The following is a 14,868-nucleotide window of genomic DNA, read 5'->3' as shown; positions in this document are numbered from 1 at the left end:
GCCCAGAAAATCAGGTTAGGAACCTGAAACTGGACTGAGGAAAATGGAATTTTTCTGGTACTAAAAACTTCTTATGTTATGTAAAATACATTAGAATTTTAAATATGAGATTCGGCCATTTGGAAAATATTCTTAACATCTTGAACTCAGCAGAGATGTGACAAGGTCAGTGAACTGAAAATCCAATTAGTAACCAGTGCTTTGAATAAATAACTTATTACTACACATATTAGATGTCAATATCTGATTTTACCTACTTGCACAAACATACGTATATAAAATGAATGGTGCTTAAATGGAATATTGAACAGGTATAAAGAGAAAATATTTGTGAACACTGAATGCTGTTTGTTGGCTACCAGTATCACAAATACCATTGGATGCATGTATATAATATGGTGTAATATATATAATATACATATACATAATATATATAATATACATGCACACGGAATGCACATAGTATATAGTACAACCAGGGCATCAAATTTAAATTTATTTTTTCAGTTTCCCTGTTTTCAGGAGTCTTTTATGTTACCTGTTTATTGGAAGTACCGAACTAACTTAGCCATAGGTGCTTAATTTATAGGAGAGCAAGTAACACAAATTTCAGCTGCACATCCATTAGCCCTCCATGCATTATTATTTGCTAAAGCTGGTGGCAGCAGCCCACCCCTCACATAGTTCACCCAGAAGCCTGCCTTGTAAAAAATATTTTTTTGAAAGTTTACAGTTTAGACAAGCAAATAATTTGGGCAGAAATTTTCTGTAATTTACATTGTCTTCCCTAAGTTTGCAGTGTGTACTACAGAAGATTCCACATTCAAAAAACATTTCTCGGTTGCTCTGGCTAAGGTTTTTCTTGCACAGAGAACAGCAGTATCTCAAAGACTGCCACAAGGATCTTCAAGTGCTATGAACTTCAAATGACCTGGTAACAAAAACAAGTTCTGTAAGCACTGAGCAAGTCACATACTTTGGTGAGTAAGGACACAACTCACTGAAATTTCCAACTTATTACAAATACTTAAATCAGAATAAGCTGTGCCACAGAAGAGGAAAAATAATTTGCTAAACTTTAGCAGGAAAACTGGGATGCTGGTAGCACATTGATGCCAATCACTCCTGGTGTACTTTATCATTCTTATTCAAAGCAGTTTGGGGCAAACATAAAAGGCTAATAAAATATTTTGAGCTATACAAGGAGATTTGAACTAGAATATGAAAGTACTGGCAGTGGCAAACCTTTCATCAAGAAAGAGAAAAAAATGCAACAAGGATAGGAAATTAATCTGAATTCACAGTCACAGGGCATTTCTCCCTATGCTTCCATTCCCAGACAGCCCCTTGCTACCTGAGCACTGGTTGCTACCATCAGTGAATCAATCATAGAATCACAGAATGGTTTGGGTTGTTAGGGATCATCTCATTCCAACCTCCCTGCCATGGAACACCTTTCACTAGACCAAGCTGCTCAAAACCCCATCCCACCTGGCCTTGAACACTTCCAGGGATGGGGCATCCACAGCTTCTCAGAGAAACCTGTGCCAGTGTGTCATCACCTTCACACTAAGCAATTTCTTTCTAATATCTGAGCTAAACTTATTCTCTTTCAGTTTGAAGACATTACCCCTTGTTTTGTCACTATATTCTCTTGTCCTACAAGAGAATGTCTCCATCTGCTTTGTAGGCTCCCTTCAGGTACTGAAAGATCACAATTAGGTCACCTCAGATATGTCTCTTTTCCAGGCTGAACACACCAAGTTCTCTCCACCTTTCCTTGTAGAATAGGTGCTCCATCCCCATGATCATCTTTGTGGCCTCCTCTGGACTCTTCCCAACAGTTCCATGTTCTTCCTGTGCTGGGACCCCAGAGCTGATGCAGCACTGCAGGTGGGGTCTCACCAGAGCAGAGCAGAGGGGCAGAATCCCCTCCTTGCCCTGCTGCCCACGGGGCTCTGGATGCAGCCCAGGGCACATTTGGCTCTCTGGGCTGGGAGTGTCCATGGCTGGGTCATGTCCAGCCTCTCACCCACAGCACCTCCAAGCCCTTCTGGGCAGGGCTGCTCTCCTTCATCCCCAGCCTCTGTTGATACCAGGGATTGTCCTGACCTAGGTCCAGCACCAGCACCTGGTCTTATTAAACCTCATGAGTTTCCCATGGACCAGCTTCTTGAGGTCATCCAGGTCCCTCTGGATGGTCTTCCGTCCTTCATGTGTGTCGACCACACACTCAGCTTGATGTCACCTGCAGATATGCTGAGGGTGCCTGTGGGTCACAGGCTCTTCTTTGTCACCACCGTGACACATGTCCAGCTACCTGTCTCTCTACCATTCCTCACATAGAGGCAGAAACTATTCTCTTAATTTCCAGCCCAGCAGCGCTTTGAGAGATCAAGGGAAATAGAGCTATGGGATTCATACTGCTTTAAAAAATACACAATGAGGGGTTGTGCAAGCCTGAGGAAAGTGATACTACCACAGTACTCCAAGCCACAAGACAGAAGGAAGATTCCTTGTTAAGCTGCTAAACTTGTCTTGTAAAAGAGCAGATGGCACGAAGTTAGCACAGATGGCATGAAATTGTTTAGGGTAAATAGCAGTCTAAGGTAAATCTGAACAAATACTTTCATTCTGTCTCTAATAATTCCCCTGTTAATAGAGTTAATCATAAGGTCGCTTGGGAATAAGCCATTTGCACTGAATTCAAAAGTTTAAAATTGCCATATGGAAAAAAGCAAACAATTCCACTACCCACTTCCACCAGGCAATTTCCAAGCCTTTTCAAAATTAAGTTTACAATGTAACCAACAACTAACTCACAATTTTATTTGCAATTTGCCTCTCCAAACTTAACATGACATGTTTCCAAACCTCTAAGGCACCATATTTCACCTGGGAGCAGGCATAGCATAGTTCTGGAGGAACACCAGAGAAGGCAAGAGCCATGAGCATCCCAGCACCTCTGCTAGCTCCAATGTAGCCAGAAAGAAGCAGGGTGTGGATCAGGAATGTTGACACCTAATTTGGGGTACCTATTATCAAAATGAAGCTTGATAAAGAGAGCAGACTATCCAAGCTCCACAAGGTGACACTAAGGGCATCTCATCTTTGGGCACAACCACCATGCCCTCCCACCAGCAGCAAGGCTTCTGCTCAAGGTAAGAGGCAGCAATAACGGAGTTTGCAACCCATTACTCAGTCATGCATGAAGTGGAGCATCTGAAAAATGTTGCTGCATTCTGGAAACACGCTGCTCTTATTTGATATTGCTGTATAAGCATCAAACTATTTTGTTTTAAAAGCCATGGTAAATTTATGAATGAAACTGTGCAAGAGGGATTTAATGAGAGATCCATAGCAAGTGTTCAGTGGTCTGGATGTTGCCTGCCACCAGGGTAGCATGAAATCATTTGATAATTAGACCATGGCCATGCAGGATTAGCATACCTTAAAAATATAGGGCTGCATTATTTTTATTTATATAACAGATGGATATTTTAAAAGGTCGTGCATTTTTTAATGAATGCAACATCATGCCAGTGTTGACAGAAGATTTGGAAGTGCTACAATATGACCAAACCTAAAGCCTAAAAATGATACCTTCCCTTCCCCTTGTGTTCCAGTCTTGAAGCCAACAAAAAAATGTGCAAATGCTGTAAATTTCCTTCCAGAGATCAGCTTAAATACAGTATTTATAGGGCACTAGGTTATATTTTCTTTCATTTCATGTCAATTATAGGTAATTACAAGACTCGTTATTAGAGCTATCTGAAGGCCTGACACTCCTCCTTTAGCCTTATGACACATGAATAAGATAGGAGAGAAACTTCCATTACCTGCAGTAATCCTACACAAGGGCTGCAATCCAGCCCATTGCCATCAGTAACCACAGAACATGTCCATTTTCCTTCATTACCAAGGGAAGGACTTTTTCCCCCTCTAATGCTGAAAATCCCACGAGGTTCCCTTAGGTACTGACTCCAACTTTCCCCTGGGTAACAACCTCATGACAATTGGGCTTGCCAGTCCAATCTGAAGAGAAAAACTTCTAAATGTTTTCATTAAAAACATGATCCCTCATCTCCTTTCTATTCCTCTTCCAGAGCAGAAATGAAAAAGGATGAGAGTCAGGATCTAAGATATTTCAACTAAATATTTGAAAATAACAAAGTTTTCAGACAACCATTTTAAACATTTTAGGGATTTTAATCAAACATGGGTTATTTTGGTTGTTTTTTTTTTTCCATTCAAAGTTGTCCCAAGTAGATACAATAAGCATTTATTTATATCTCCTAGAGGAGTTTCACTATTTTCTGAAGAATCATAATACCTTAAATATCTTGGAAGCCAAAAGCTTAGAAAGGAAGATCACAAATCACCTTCAGCTCTCAAGCCAACATCTACACAACGAAAAGTCTATAAAACAGAAATATATTAAAATTCACCCACCTTATAGATCTTTTCCAGCTAACAGAAGACACTGTCATAGAAATAAACACATGATATCTTTTCAAATTCAGCTGTGCTTTTCCATCTTGAAGGTTTGGCTGATGATGATGTCTGTGTTCAGTTCTAGAGATACAGGGATAGTTTTATAGGTGTTATACAAAATAGGTATACTTGAAAACACCAAACAGATATACAGGAAACACCAAATAAGACAAATGACAAATGACACTCAACTCAGCTTCATACAAATAAAATATTACCATTAATCACGTCATAGGAGGAGGTCAGATAAGACATGCCGTAATCACTATCAGCTTAGCTGATTTTTGAGCTTGTTGAGTTCTCTTTAGCCATTAAAGATAATTCCATTAATTCCAACTAATTTTAATAGTTCAAAAGCAAATTACCTAGCCATATTTTACCTTCCAGGTTCTTTCCACAGTGAAAAAGAAAGATGGTACATCTGGAGGATAAATCACCATATCAATCATAGACACTTAATTTAGGACGGGTTGAGTCACTCTCTGGATGTATCTCTTTTTGGTGACAGATGAAGCCTGGACACCTGAGTTAATTCAGATATCTATGTTATAAACAGCTGATGTGAAGTGACATGATCAAAGCCTTGGTCAGAAGTCTAGGCAGAAAGCAGATCTGAGGGGATGGCAGTCTGTCAGGTACTATTTCTAAAGAGGTTAGATGTCTCCATCACACTAGGAGGGGACTTTTGCAAAAAGCCACCATCTGCATAGCAGCTGTTACCTCATTTTAATTATTCATAACTAGCCACTTGTACGGGGGAGAGACATGGTGGTGTGGGCAGAGATAAGAGTGAGGGCAAAATTTTTTGAATGATTTTGGTCTGACTTCATGGGCTGCATACTTGAGAGCTGTCTGAGGGGGTGTAAGCTATTTAACTTGTGACTAACAATTCACATTAAACTGGAGCCCAGCAGATGCCAATATATCAGATTAATTTACCAAACCACCAGGCAGCCCTATCACTAATTAGAGGAAGCATTACTCAAGAGGCCATTATCCCAACTCCAGGTCATGTACTAACAACCCCAGAGAGTGAACATTTAGAAAACCCAATTTATATCATTGTATTTCTTCTTAAAGGCCTTCCTTGAGGGTCAATATCCACAATATTCAAGAGTCCAGCTGCCAAATCTCATATTTTCCTGTGAATCAAGGCTGGGTAACCTTACTGGCAGTAATGCAAATAATTTTTTTTTTTTAATGAGATGGAAATGGGCAATCAGAACTCTAACAACCAACCAACCAATGTTTCCACACTCAAATACAAAACATTCTATTCAAAGATGGAAAAGCACCTAGGATTAGAAAGATTTTAATTCCTAGATTTAATGAAACACAAGCCTGTGATGTTTCCCTCCCAACACTAGGAATCAGTCCTGTGAAGAAACTTCACTCATGCAAACGCCTCTGAGGAGAACAGAGTTATTGGGGTGGAATAAAGTTCTGAGACTTCCAAAGAAATGTTCCAAAGAAGCCTCAGTTTCAAGCAGGTCAGTTTCAAGAAAAGGACTTAATAAAAAGAAAATAAAATTGTTTTAGGTCTCGGTCCTTGTTTACACAGCCCAAGCACTTCCAGCATGGAAGGGACAGATGAAACTCACACTGAGGTCCCTTTGGTTTCCAAAGATGTGGAAGTACAAATAGGGCAGATCTTTTTCCAGCTGAGCTGCTTTGTAAGGTAAATACATGGTAAGGACCTGGGTTGCTTTGAACAAACACAGGCTGAGGAAGTGTGAAGGAATTTAACATGGAGGCAGGAATAAGGCAGCTTTCCCTGCCACGTCAGAGGCAGTCTGAATCTTTGCCCTTGTTTCTCCTGGCATAAGCCTAATGTTTGCAAGAGCAGAAGTAGGGACTTAGCATGATGTTTATTATTTCACTGCTGAAGTAGCAGCAGCAGCAGCATTTGATTATGGTTACCAGACATAATGCCAGCTTTCTGCGCTTGCTGCCTGCACTAACTTTTCTCTTTAACCAACAGCTGAAAGTTTGGATCTCAAATGTTTTTCAGACTTACTGCCTTAAGCTGCTAGAAACTTCTGCTTAAGTGGCCAGAAGAGGGACCACACTCAGCAGAAGGAAAAATGTTAGTTGGCCTAATTCCTGCTCTAGTTCTGTCCCTCGTGGTGGTGTTTGTAACTTCACAACAAATCTCATCTTGGTTGAGAGCAAAAGAAATATCTCTTCTTATTAATTCCATCCCTCTAGAATGGCATCGACCAGCTGGTAAACTAAGGAAGGCTGAACTTCTCCTTTGAAAATGCCAAAGCATGGATTTTACGCACATGGTGTCAAGGACTTAACTCTACTCAATGCTTTATAAACAGCATTTTTTCCCCCTGGATTTCCAAAGGATGGACTTCTCCCAGATTACCCCTTCTTGCTAATTAGAAGACAGATTTGAAAAACAAATGTGATCTACAAAGTGAGCAGGGACCACACAAACAACAAGTAGAGCTTAAAGACACATTTGGCCCTAGTTTCTGAAGGACAATCATCACCACACAACAATTACTCAAAACATAGTCTACACAGTGCAGTCAAACTGAAGATTAATCTAGGAAAAAATATGAAAAGAGAATGTGCAGAAATTCACCTTCTTTTTCCCTTCTTTTTCCAGGACAAAGAGTATGACAGTGTCAGAGTTGTGTTGTTGCAGTTTGATGAATAAGTGTTTTCCAAATTTTTGTTTGAATAAAATTACATAGATAAATTTTGCATTTCTGAGGCTGAAGAATGTGATGTGATGAAATCAGAAAAACTTAGATTTTAAAAATCCATAAGCAAGTCTCCTTGATGTACTACTTGTGATATCAGCAAACTCTAAATTTACCTATGTGCATCACTGAAGAAAAATATTAGTAAATATAGTGTGTTCCATCACATGGCAGTAAGCTACTCTAGCAATGATAGCAAAATTAATTGTAACAAAATAAGACTTCCTGTTGTTTATTAGATATTGTAAGAATGAAATGCACAGTATACAAAATTCATATCAAAAACGTTCAAGATTGATTTTAACAATGCATTTTCCTTTGGATTTACGTAGAGAAGCAGCTTCCAAAGAGGGTATACTGAGATCTATTTATTCTTGCACATCTCAAGCATATCACTGCATGCTATTTATGATTTTAATCTACAAAACAAAAGGTACTGAATTTTTTGCTTAATGTCAGTGGCATTTGTTGAAGGAGAACAAAATATAACATTAGCTCAGAAACAAAAAAATCAGCTCATTACAAAAGAAAATGTAATTTTTCAAGTTCATAAAAAAATTGCTTTTGAAATTTCAAACCTTACAATTGTACATTTTGAATTTCAAGAACTTAGCATAAGAAGTTGCATCTACTATACAGGTGATAAAGATTTTCAATGTTCTTTTCCTTTGAGGCAAACATATAATCCTCATTTTCTTTTCCTAATGAACTTTCACATCTTTAAAATCAGCGTTAAACAATGTTCATTCTCCTAAAGAGATAATTTAAGTACAGTTCATTTCATAAGGTGAAAGTTTTCATTTAAGTGATATCTATACAAAGGAATATAAAATGATTTTCCTTTTTTAAATCTGCATTTTCAGTTTATGTCATATTGTTTAGCAGAAAGATAAAGTGCCTAATGGCTAATCTAGATGGCCTAGAGACAGCAGATCTGTTCCATAAACACATGCTTATCATAATGCTTTTCACTACAATATAAAATACACTAGAAAAACTGAAATGATTCCCAGGGAATATTACATACAGTTATAAGTATGAATAATATTTCCTTGACTGAAAAAATAATAAATCCTAAATTTAATTTCTTATACGTGCTTTATCTAGCAACAGGAATATGATTTAAACTGAAAATTATTCTCATGTTGTCCAAAGAATTTTTCTTAATAGACACTAAACATACTTGCACAATCACAATTTTCAAAACAGTGATCTGTCCCCAGGTAAGTCGGGCAATGATGTAAAACTGGAATAGGGGCTTGACAAAGAGTGGATCAGCCTTCCAAAACAAAACAGATGGTGCCCCCTCTCTTTAGATGTCACCAATGTAAATCACCTTTTATGTTGGCACATACCACAAGAACCCCTAAAACAACCCCTGTGAATGAAAATGAAGACAAATTACAACACAAATGATGCAAAGCCACTTTTCAGAAATTGAGGAGAGTCCAAATGTATTCGTGGTCTTTTGCAGTAAACCAGTGAAATTCAGAGGATTGGCTATTATATTTTTAATAGATAAACTATCACATAATTATGCTGTGAACATCTGGGCTTGCTGTTTTATTTCTATTTTTTTTAAGACCATTGGCAAGAGCAATCTGTAGGCTCTTGGATGGAGTAGCTGACCCAGGTGGAATTGCTGGTGCAGTACAACTGCACAGTCCTTCTCTGCAGCCCGAGCTCCCTGCAGCACTTGCAGAACCTGGCGTAGGTGTTGATGTTGTAGTTGTAAATGCTGGCAGACGGGCACTTCCCGTCACAAGAAACGATGTTCACCTGGCAACACACACAGGCAATAATTAACAAATGGGAGCAAGTAGGATAATTAGGGGTTCTTAAGGAATTCTGAAGACATTAGGCACCCCAATCCAATAGCCAAGCAGTGAAAAACATATTTCCTCTACCCCCTTATGAAATCCCACTACATCTGGAAATAACCTCTTAAGTGCACTGCTCAGACAGGTCTCAATTTTAATGTTAATGATGAAATTTCTGTCAATTTCAGTAACAGATTTGCACTATTTTAACAGACACAAAGAAGCAATTTCAGTTTTGAGTTTTAAAGTATTCGTAACAACCTTGGCTTGAACACAGCACCAAATGTTCTTTCCACAACTCCCGACAGTATTCATTTCAGTGATACACTGATGCAGTTTTGCTATACTGCGTTTCAGCAAGGAGGAATAAAAGAAGCAATCCTTTGGAAAGCCGAAGGGTATTACTACTAACAATACCAAATGCGTAATATAGACTGTAAGGCAAATAGGCTTAAGAAACTGATAATTTTTTTTCAAATTTAATAGTCAGGATTTGTGTTTCTGTTCAATGAAACACTGAGAATAAATTTCCTGGCTGCTCAAAAGCTTACTCTGCTAAATGTACTCTTGGAGTCATTTTAGAGGCTACAGCTGTTTCCCTACTCTCTTTTATTACAGCTTTTCCAGGCGCTCTTACACATCTCACACAAGACGTCTGTCTGCACCCTTGCTGCTGCCCTCAGCCTCACTGCTCAGCAGGACATGGTTGGTGTCCTCCAACACTAAATCCTCTGATAGACACACAGATAGTGCCTCATTCTTCCTTCACATTTTACAGCATGCTCATGCTGCTGCCTAAAGAAAGCTTTCAGGTCCCAGGATTCCTTTCTTCATGAAATTGGCATTTAAACAGTCCCTAGGCAGATGAAAAATTACACACATCTGCAGCCATTTTAGCTGTAGAGTATGAGGGCAAGGTTCAGTTATAACAGTTAATTATATTATTATAATTATTCTATGCATATATATATATATATTATATATGCATAGAATAATTGCAGTATAGGGTGAAATAAGACTAAATTGATATGCACCTAAATACACACAAAAAGAAGTCACAGCCTCCTTTTTTTATTACTGAGATGACTGCTGAGAAAGTAGGGATAAAACAGCTCTGTGAAACACAGACACCTCTGTCTCTGTGACAGATATAGAGACAATGGCCTTGTGGAATCCCAGTTCCTTTTCTTGCTTCTTTTTAATATCTCATATTTTTTCCTCTTCTAAGGAAAGAAATTGCCATGGCTATCTACTTACTGGTGTGTTACTCCTGCAGTCATTCTTGCGGATGGTCATCCTAACAGTCACCTTCTTACAGAATTTACCATCTTCCTTACCTGACAAATGGGCACAGATTTAAAAATATCAGCTCAAAGTTTTAACATTTCAGAGACAAGAACATTCCCAACTACTTAATGGGTTCAAGAGACGCAAAGAGGAAAACACCCACCATATCACTGCACATACAAAACTCTGCTGAAGTGACAGCAGCTGCACATCAAATCACTTTTAAAATTATTTCGTTCATCAAAGTGTCTGCCTCTTTTTATCTTTAATAAATATAAAAGGTTTATTACTCACTCAGAAGCCTTTTATGAATGAGTCCAATATTTTCAAAAACTTTTGTAAAACTGATCAAACTCCCATGTGAGAAGACTTGTTAGTTAATTCAACTTGTTAATGACACCAAATGGTATCATTATCAAAAGGTAAATTTTTAATAAAATTAAAAGTGCATTTTCCACAAAATAAATGCAACAAACTTTAATAGCAGCACTCATGTTCCAGTGGTATAAACAAAATTTTAAATAAATACATAACAGAACCTGATGAAGAACAGGGTTTCATGGGGCTTTACATTTCTGTACATTTTTATTAAATCAAAGAACACCAGTGAACACATGAAACTTTTTATTTCCATTAACATTATTTCCACAATTTTTCTCATAGAAGTATGTACAAGGCACATGGATCAAATAAAGGTGGTCACAAGAAATAATGAAATTAAACAAGGAATTAAATTTAATTTAACAAGGAAATGACAAACACTGGAAGAAAAACAAAGATGTTCAGTATAACATTCAGTTGTAAGAGAACAGTATCTTCTGAGGATGATGCTCTCTGTGCTGATAAACCACACCACGTTGCAGATCTGTAAGAGAATGAACAGCCCATCCCATCAGAAGAGTTTCCACTGTTTCACACACCATGATGCAGCCCCCAACAACTCTCCCCTTACAGAGCTGCCTTTACTTTGAGCCAAGAAATTCAAAGATTTTGACAAAAGGGGAATACTGTTAGCTCCAGAAAAGCAAGGGCAATAAAGGATTAATTGGTTTGAACAATACACAATACTGACCTGCGACACAATGTGATTACATCTTGATGCACAATGTCCAGTTCCCTGCTCTAATCACTATCAAACTAGTAAAAATGCTTCTTAGAGAGACACTTTTTAAATGTTGTTTGTTTGAGGGATTTTATTTAGATTTTTTTTGTTGTTATTGCTGCTTGAGGGTTTTCTTCCCTTTTTTTTTTTAACTTTTTTTTTATTATTATATAAGCCTGGTACTCTTTCTAGACATAGAAGAGTTTTCTACATGGCAGAAAGAACAACAATAAATCTTGGAAACAAATAAAAACCTGCAGACAGAAATGTCTGGCTACTGCTTGACTGTCACTGAATTATGTTTGCTTAGGGAAAAATGAAAATGATAAATGAAGAAGAAAATAAAGTTTTTTAAAAAAAACCCAACTCACCGTTATTTCACGTTTTTCACAGTTCTTTTCATGGCTCTTTCTTCTTTTACATTATACATGGTGTGTAGGGTGGAGAATTCAGTGCAGCTGTGACTATGACTTCATGCAGGCTATGGTGAAAGTACATCGTATCCCATACAAAATAAATATATAATGTATTTCCATGCATGTATTTTAGTATCCAATGCTTTTAAAATGAGCTTTACAACAAATATACATTTACATGAAGAACCTTATAAAACATGGGAGCATTTTGTATGTGTCATAATATAATGAGATTCTTTTGCACCATCTGTATGGTTGAAAATCCTTGCTTGGTTTTTGGGTTGACTCATAACATTGTGGTCAATTAAAGCGACAGCAGTATGAAAGAGAAATACAGATTTTGATTTAGTAGTCCTGGAGTCTTAAATGTGTAGGAAGTACATAATGTAGGATGTATCACTCAGTGGTGTACAAAATCACAGCCAACGTAATTTTCACAAAATAAATGCCAAGACCAGCATGTTACAATTCAAAGAATTAACATGCTTTATGAAAAAGAACAAAGATAATCTCCAATTTTCACAGACTAAACACAGGCTTGCTGTTTTCAGTATATTGTCCTAGCTATGGATGGGAAAACAATTACTTGTTTCTACTGTACATGGCACTGGAAGCAAAACTGTATGACACATCATCTGCAAAAATGTGGCTGACTAAACAAGCTTTAACAAGCAAAGCAATTAGTCTCTATGTTCTAGTGCACTGTAAACATGATGGAATTAGTTTACCCTTTTAAACACAGCAATTTTACACATGCAGCAAGCTAAAGACTATGCAAGTGCTTACTACCAACAGTACATTGTTGGCTGACAACAATGCACCGCCCACACAGTGCAAAGTGAAAAACAAACCAAAATGGGAGCCACTGTGAACAGCCACGAGCAGTTGTGCTACACTGCAGCTTTGGAAATAATTGGGTAACGAGAGGTCTGGCGCTCCTATCAGGGAGTACATTGTTGGAAATCAACAATGATGCTGTTTGGGTTGGTCCTACTGATTTCAGGAAAAGGTACCTGTGTGACAGCCAACATAGGCTGTAGGAGTGACTGGGCTAACAAGGAATGGGAGGAGCACTGACACTGAAGAACCTGGTAAGAATATTGCACATTGAACAGAGCACGTGTTACAGAGGATTTCTGGTAGTATGAAAACATTTGGGAGTTGCTAGATTCTGGAAAACAGAATTCAACTTTAAAATATCTGTATATTACAGGATCACAGAATGGCTGAGGCTAGAAGAAATCTCTGGAGGTCATCTGGTCCTGCTTCCCTGCTCAGGCAGGGCTCATGGTTCCAGCAGCTGAGAACCACATCCAGACATTACTTGAATGCTAAATCTCATGTGCAAACCAGGAGGAAGCTGGTCTATGTTGCTATAACCAAGCCAATCTGGTATCCTGAGTTCAATATGTCCTTTGGGGCCACAACAGAGAAATACTGTCATTTCCTCTCTAGGTTTTGATTGAGCTCCCGGTTCTTAATTTTCATGACCAATTAAAACTGAAAATAAAAAAAATCACAATTGTTTCTAATGGCAAAGTACTTCAAAAGAAAACAAAACACTGATAATCCTTCTCATAAAACGTCTCCCACAATTACAACTGACTGACAGCTCTCATGGCAGGTTTGCTTGGAGGCAGAATGAACTACATGATTCACAGAGGTTCTGTGTTGTGCACAAACATGTGAAATCAAAACTCTAGGAATGTACTTGTAAATGAATCTCAGAAGTCACTGAGGTCTTCAACGGTTTAATTATACTGTGTGAGGCACGCCCCTGGTTATTTCACTTTTGTCTTTAACTATTAAGGAGTGTGGTTATAATCTTTCTCTAAGCATAGCAGCAAGATCTTCTGCCCCATTGAAAAGTAGCCTAATGCACATTTAACTGTCTTACTAATTTGTTCAGAAGCTGGTTTATTTGGCTGCTAGGGCATTGAAAGGCAATGTCTGATAATCAAAAACTGATCTCAGAGTGCCTATGGAGAACTTGCCACAGAGCTAGGTAGGACAAGTGCTTGAAACACAAGTCCATCAGAGGGAAAAAACTTGGATATTATCATTCCCTTATGGTGGGAGCAGACAAAAAAATGAAAAACCAGATAAATCTTGCACAGTTTTCATAAACCTTTTACTAGAAAATGTAATGCAAGTCAGTAACACCAAAAGGTACCTCCCAGCTGGCAGCCCATAACCCAGTGCAGTAGCTGTGCACGTGTGAGGTAGTCACAGCTGTGCAAGCTCCAGCCCACCCAGCAGGAAATACCTGTGCATTTCTCCAGCTCTCTCCCACACTTCCAGGTCTATGTTTCAGCCTCTTATGCAAATTTAGTCAGATTTCTGCATTTTTAAATATTATTATACTGTCCAGTAGAAAAATCTCCTTTTCAGTTGCTTCTAATAGTATCAGCTTCAGCCTAAGGCCTTCATGAAATGAGCTAAAATGCACCAATATATTAAGAAATAAAAATTATTTCTATTTTCTTGATTTCTATTAAGACATAATAACTTTCAAACCTATTCTGTAGAGAATTTTTATTCTGTTTTTTTTTTTCTGCCAGAGAATCTTTATTAGCTCTCACAGATAATCAAGAAAGGGGGAATTTTAAAATTATAGAATCTTTTAAAAGATACTGCCTGAAGGTTTCTTAAGTGTCTATTAATTACTATATTCATTATTTTCAAAATTAATTTACAAACCTCAGAGGTCAATCTTCATTTTTAGAAAATATGAACACATTAATGTAAATAAAGCATTGTTTTAAGGTACCCTCTAAAAACAGTACCTTTTATTTTACTAAATGCAGTACCTAAAATTTTGAGGAGTTTTACACAAGAACTACAAAATACTCGAGATAGGAATTTCAGTGACCGGATCAGCTACAATCACTATCAGTGGAGTAAATGCTTCCATGTCAAAGTGTTTTCTTTTGATTTAACTCCACTATTTTCAGTGTTATTTACAGTGTAAACTTGTGAAAAGCACAGCCTTTGAGATGTGAATCAAGCTTTCATATGGGAAATAATCCACT

General features: G+C 37.8%; 1 protein-coding gene across 3 annotated transcripts in view; it reads right to left on the bottom strand.

The window, feature by feature from the left end:
- Positions 1–4,235: 4,235 nt before the first annotated feature.
- Positions 4,236–14,868, bottom strand: part of OTOG (otogelin) — an 85,845-nt gene continuing 75,212 nt past the window's right edge. The window contains exons 49-50 of one of the 3 annotated variants that reach the window (XM_033515254.1): positions 10,289–10,368; positions 4,236–8,990 (exon numbers count right to left, since the gene is read on the bottom strand). In XM_033515254.1, the coding sequence (XP_033371145.1) occupies positions 8,790–8,990; positions 10,289–10,368 (281 nt within the window). In that variant the 3' untranslated portion in view covers positions 4,236–8,789. Of the gene's footprint in view, positions 8,991–10,288; positions 10,369–10,928; positions 11,184–11,791; positions 14,275–14,868 lie in introns of those variants that run through there. The other 2 variants (XR_004497928.1, XM_033515255.1) reach the window with 2 other exon arrangements.

Source organism: Parus major, chromosome 5, assembly GCF_001522545.3.
Source record: "Parus major isolate Abel chromosome 5, Parus_major1.1, whole genome shotgun sequence".
NCBI lineage: Eukaryota > Metazoa > Chordata > Aves > Passeriformes > Paridae > Parus > Parus major.
This window is presented reverse-complemented; position numbering and strand designations above follow the sequence as displayed.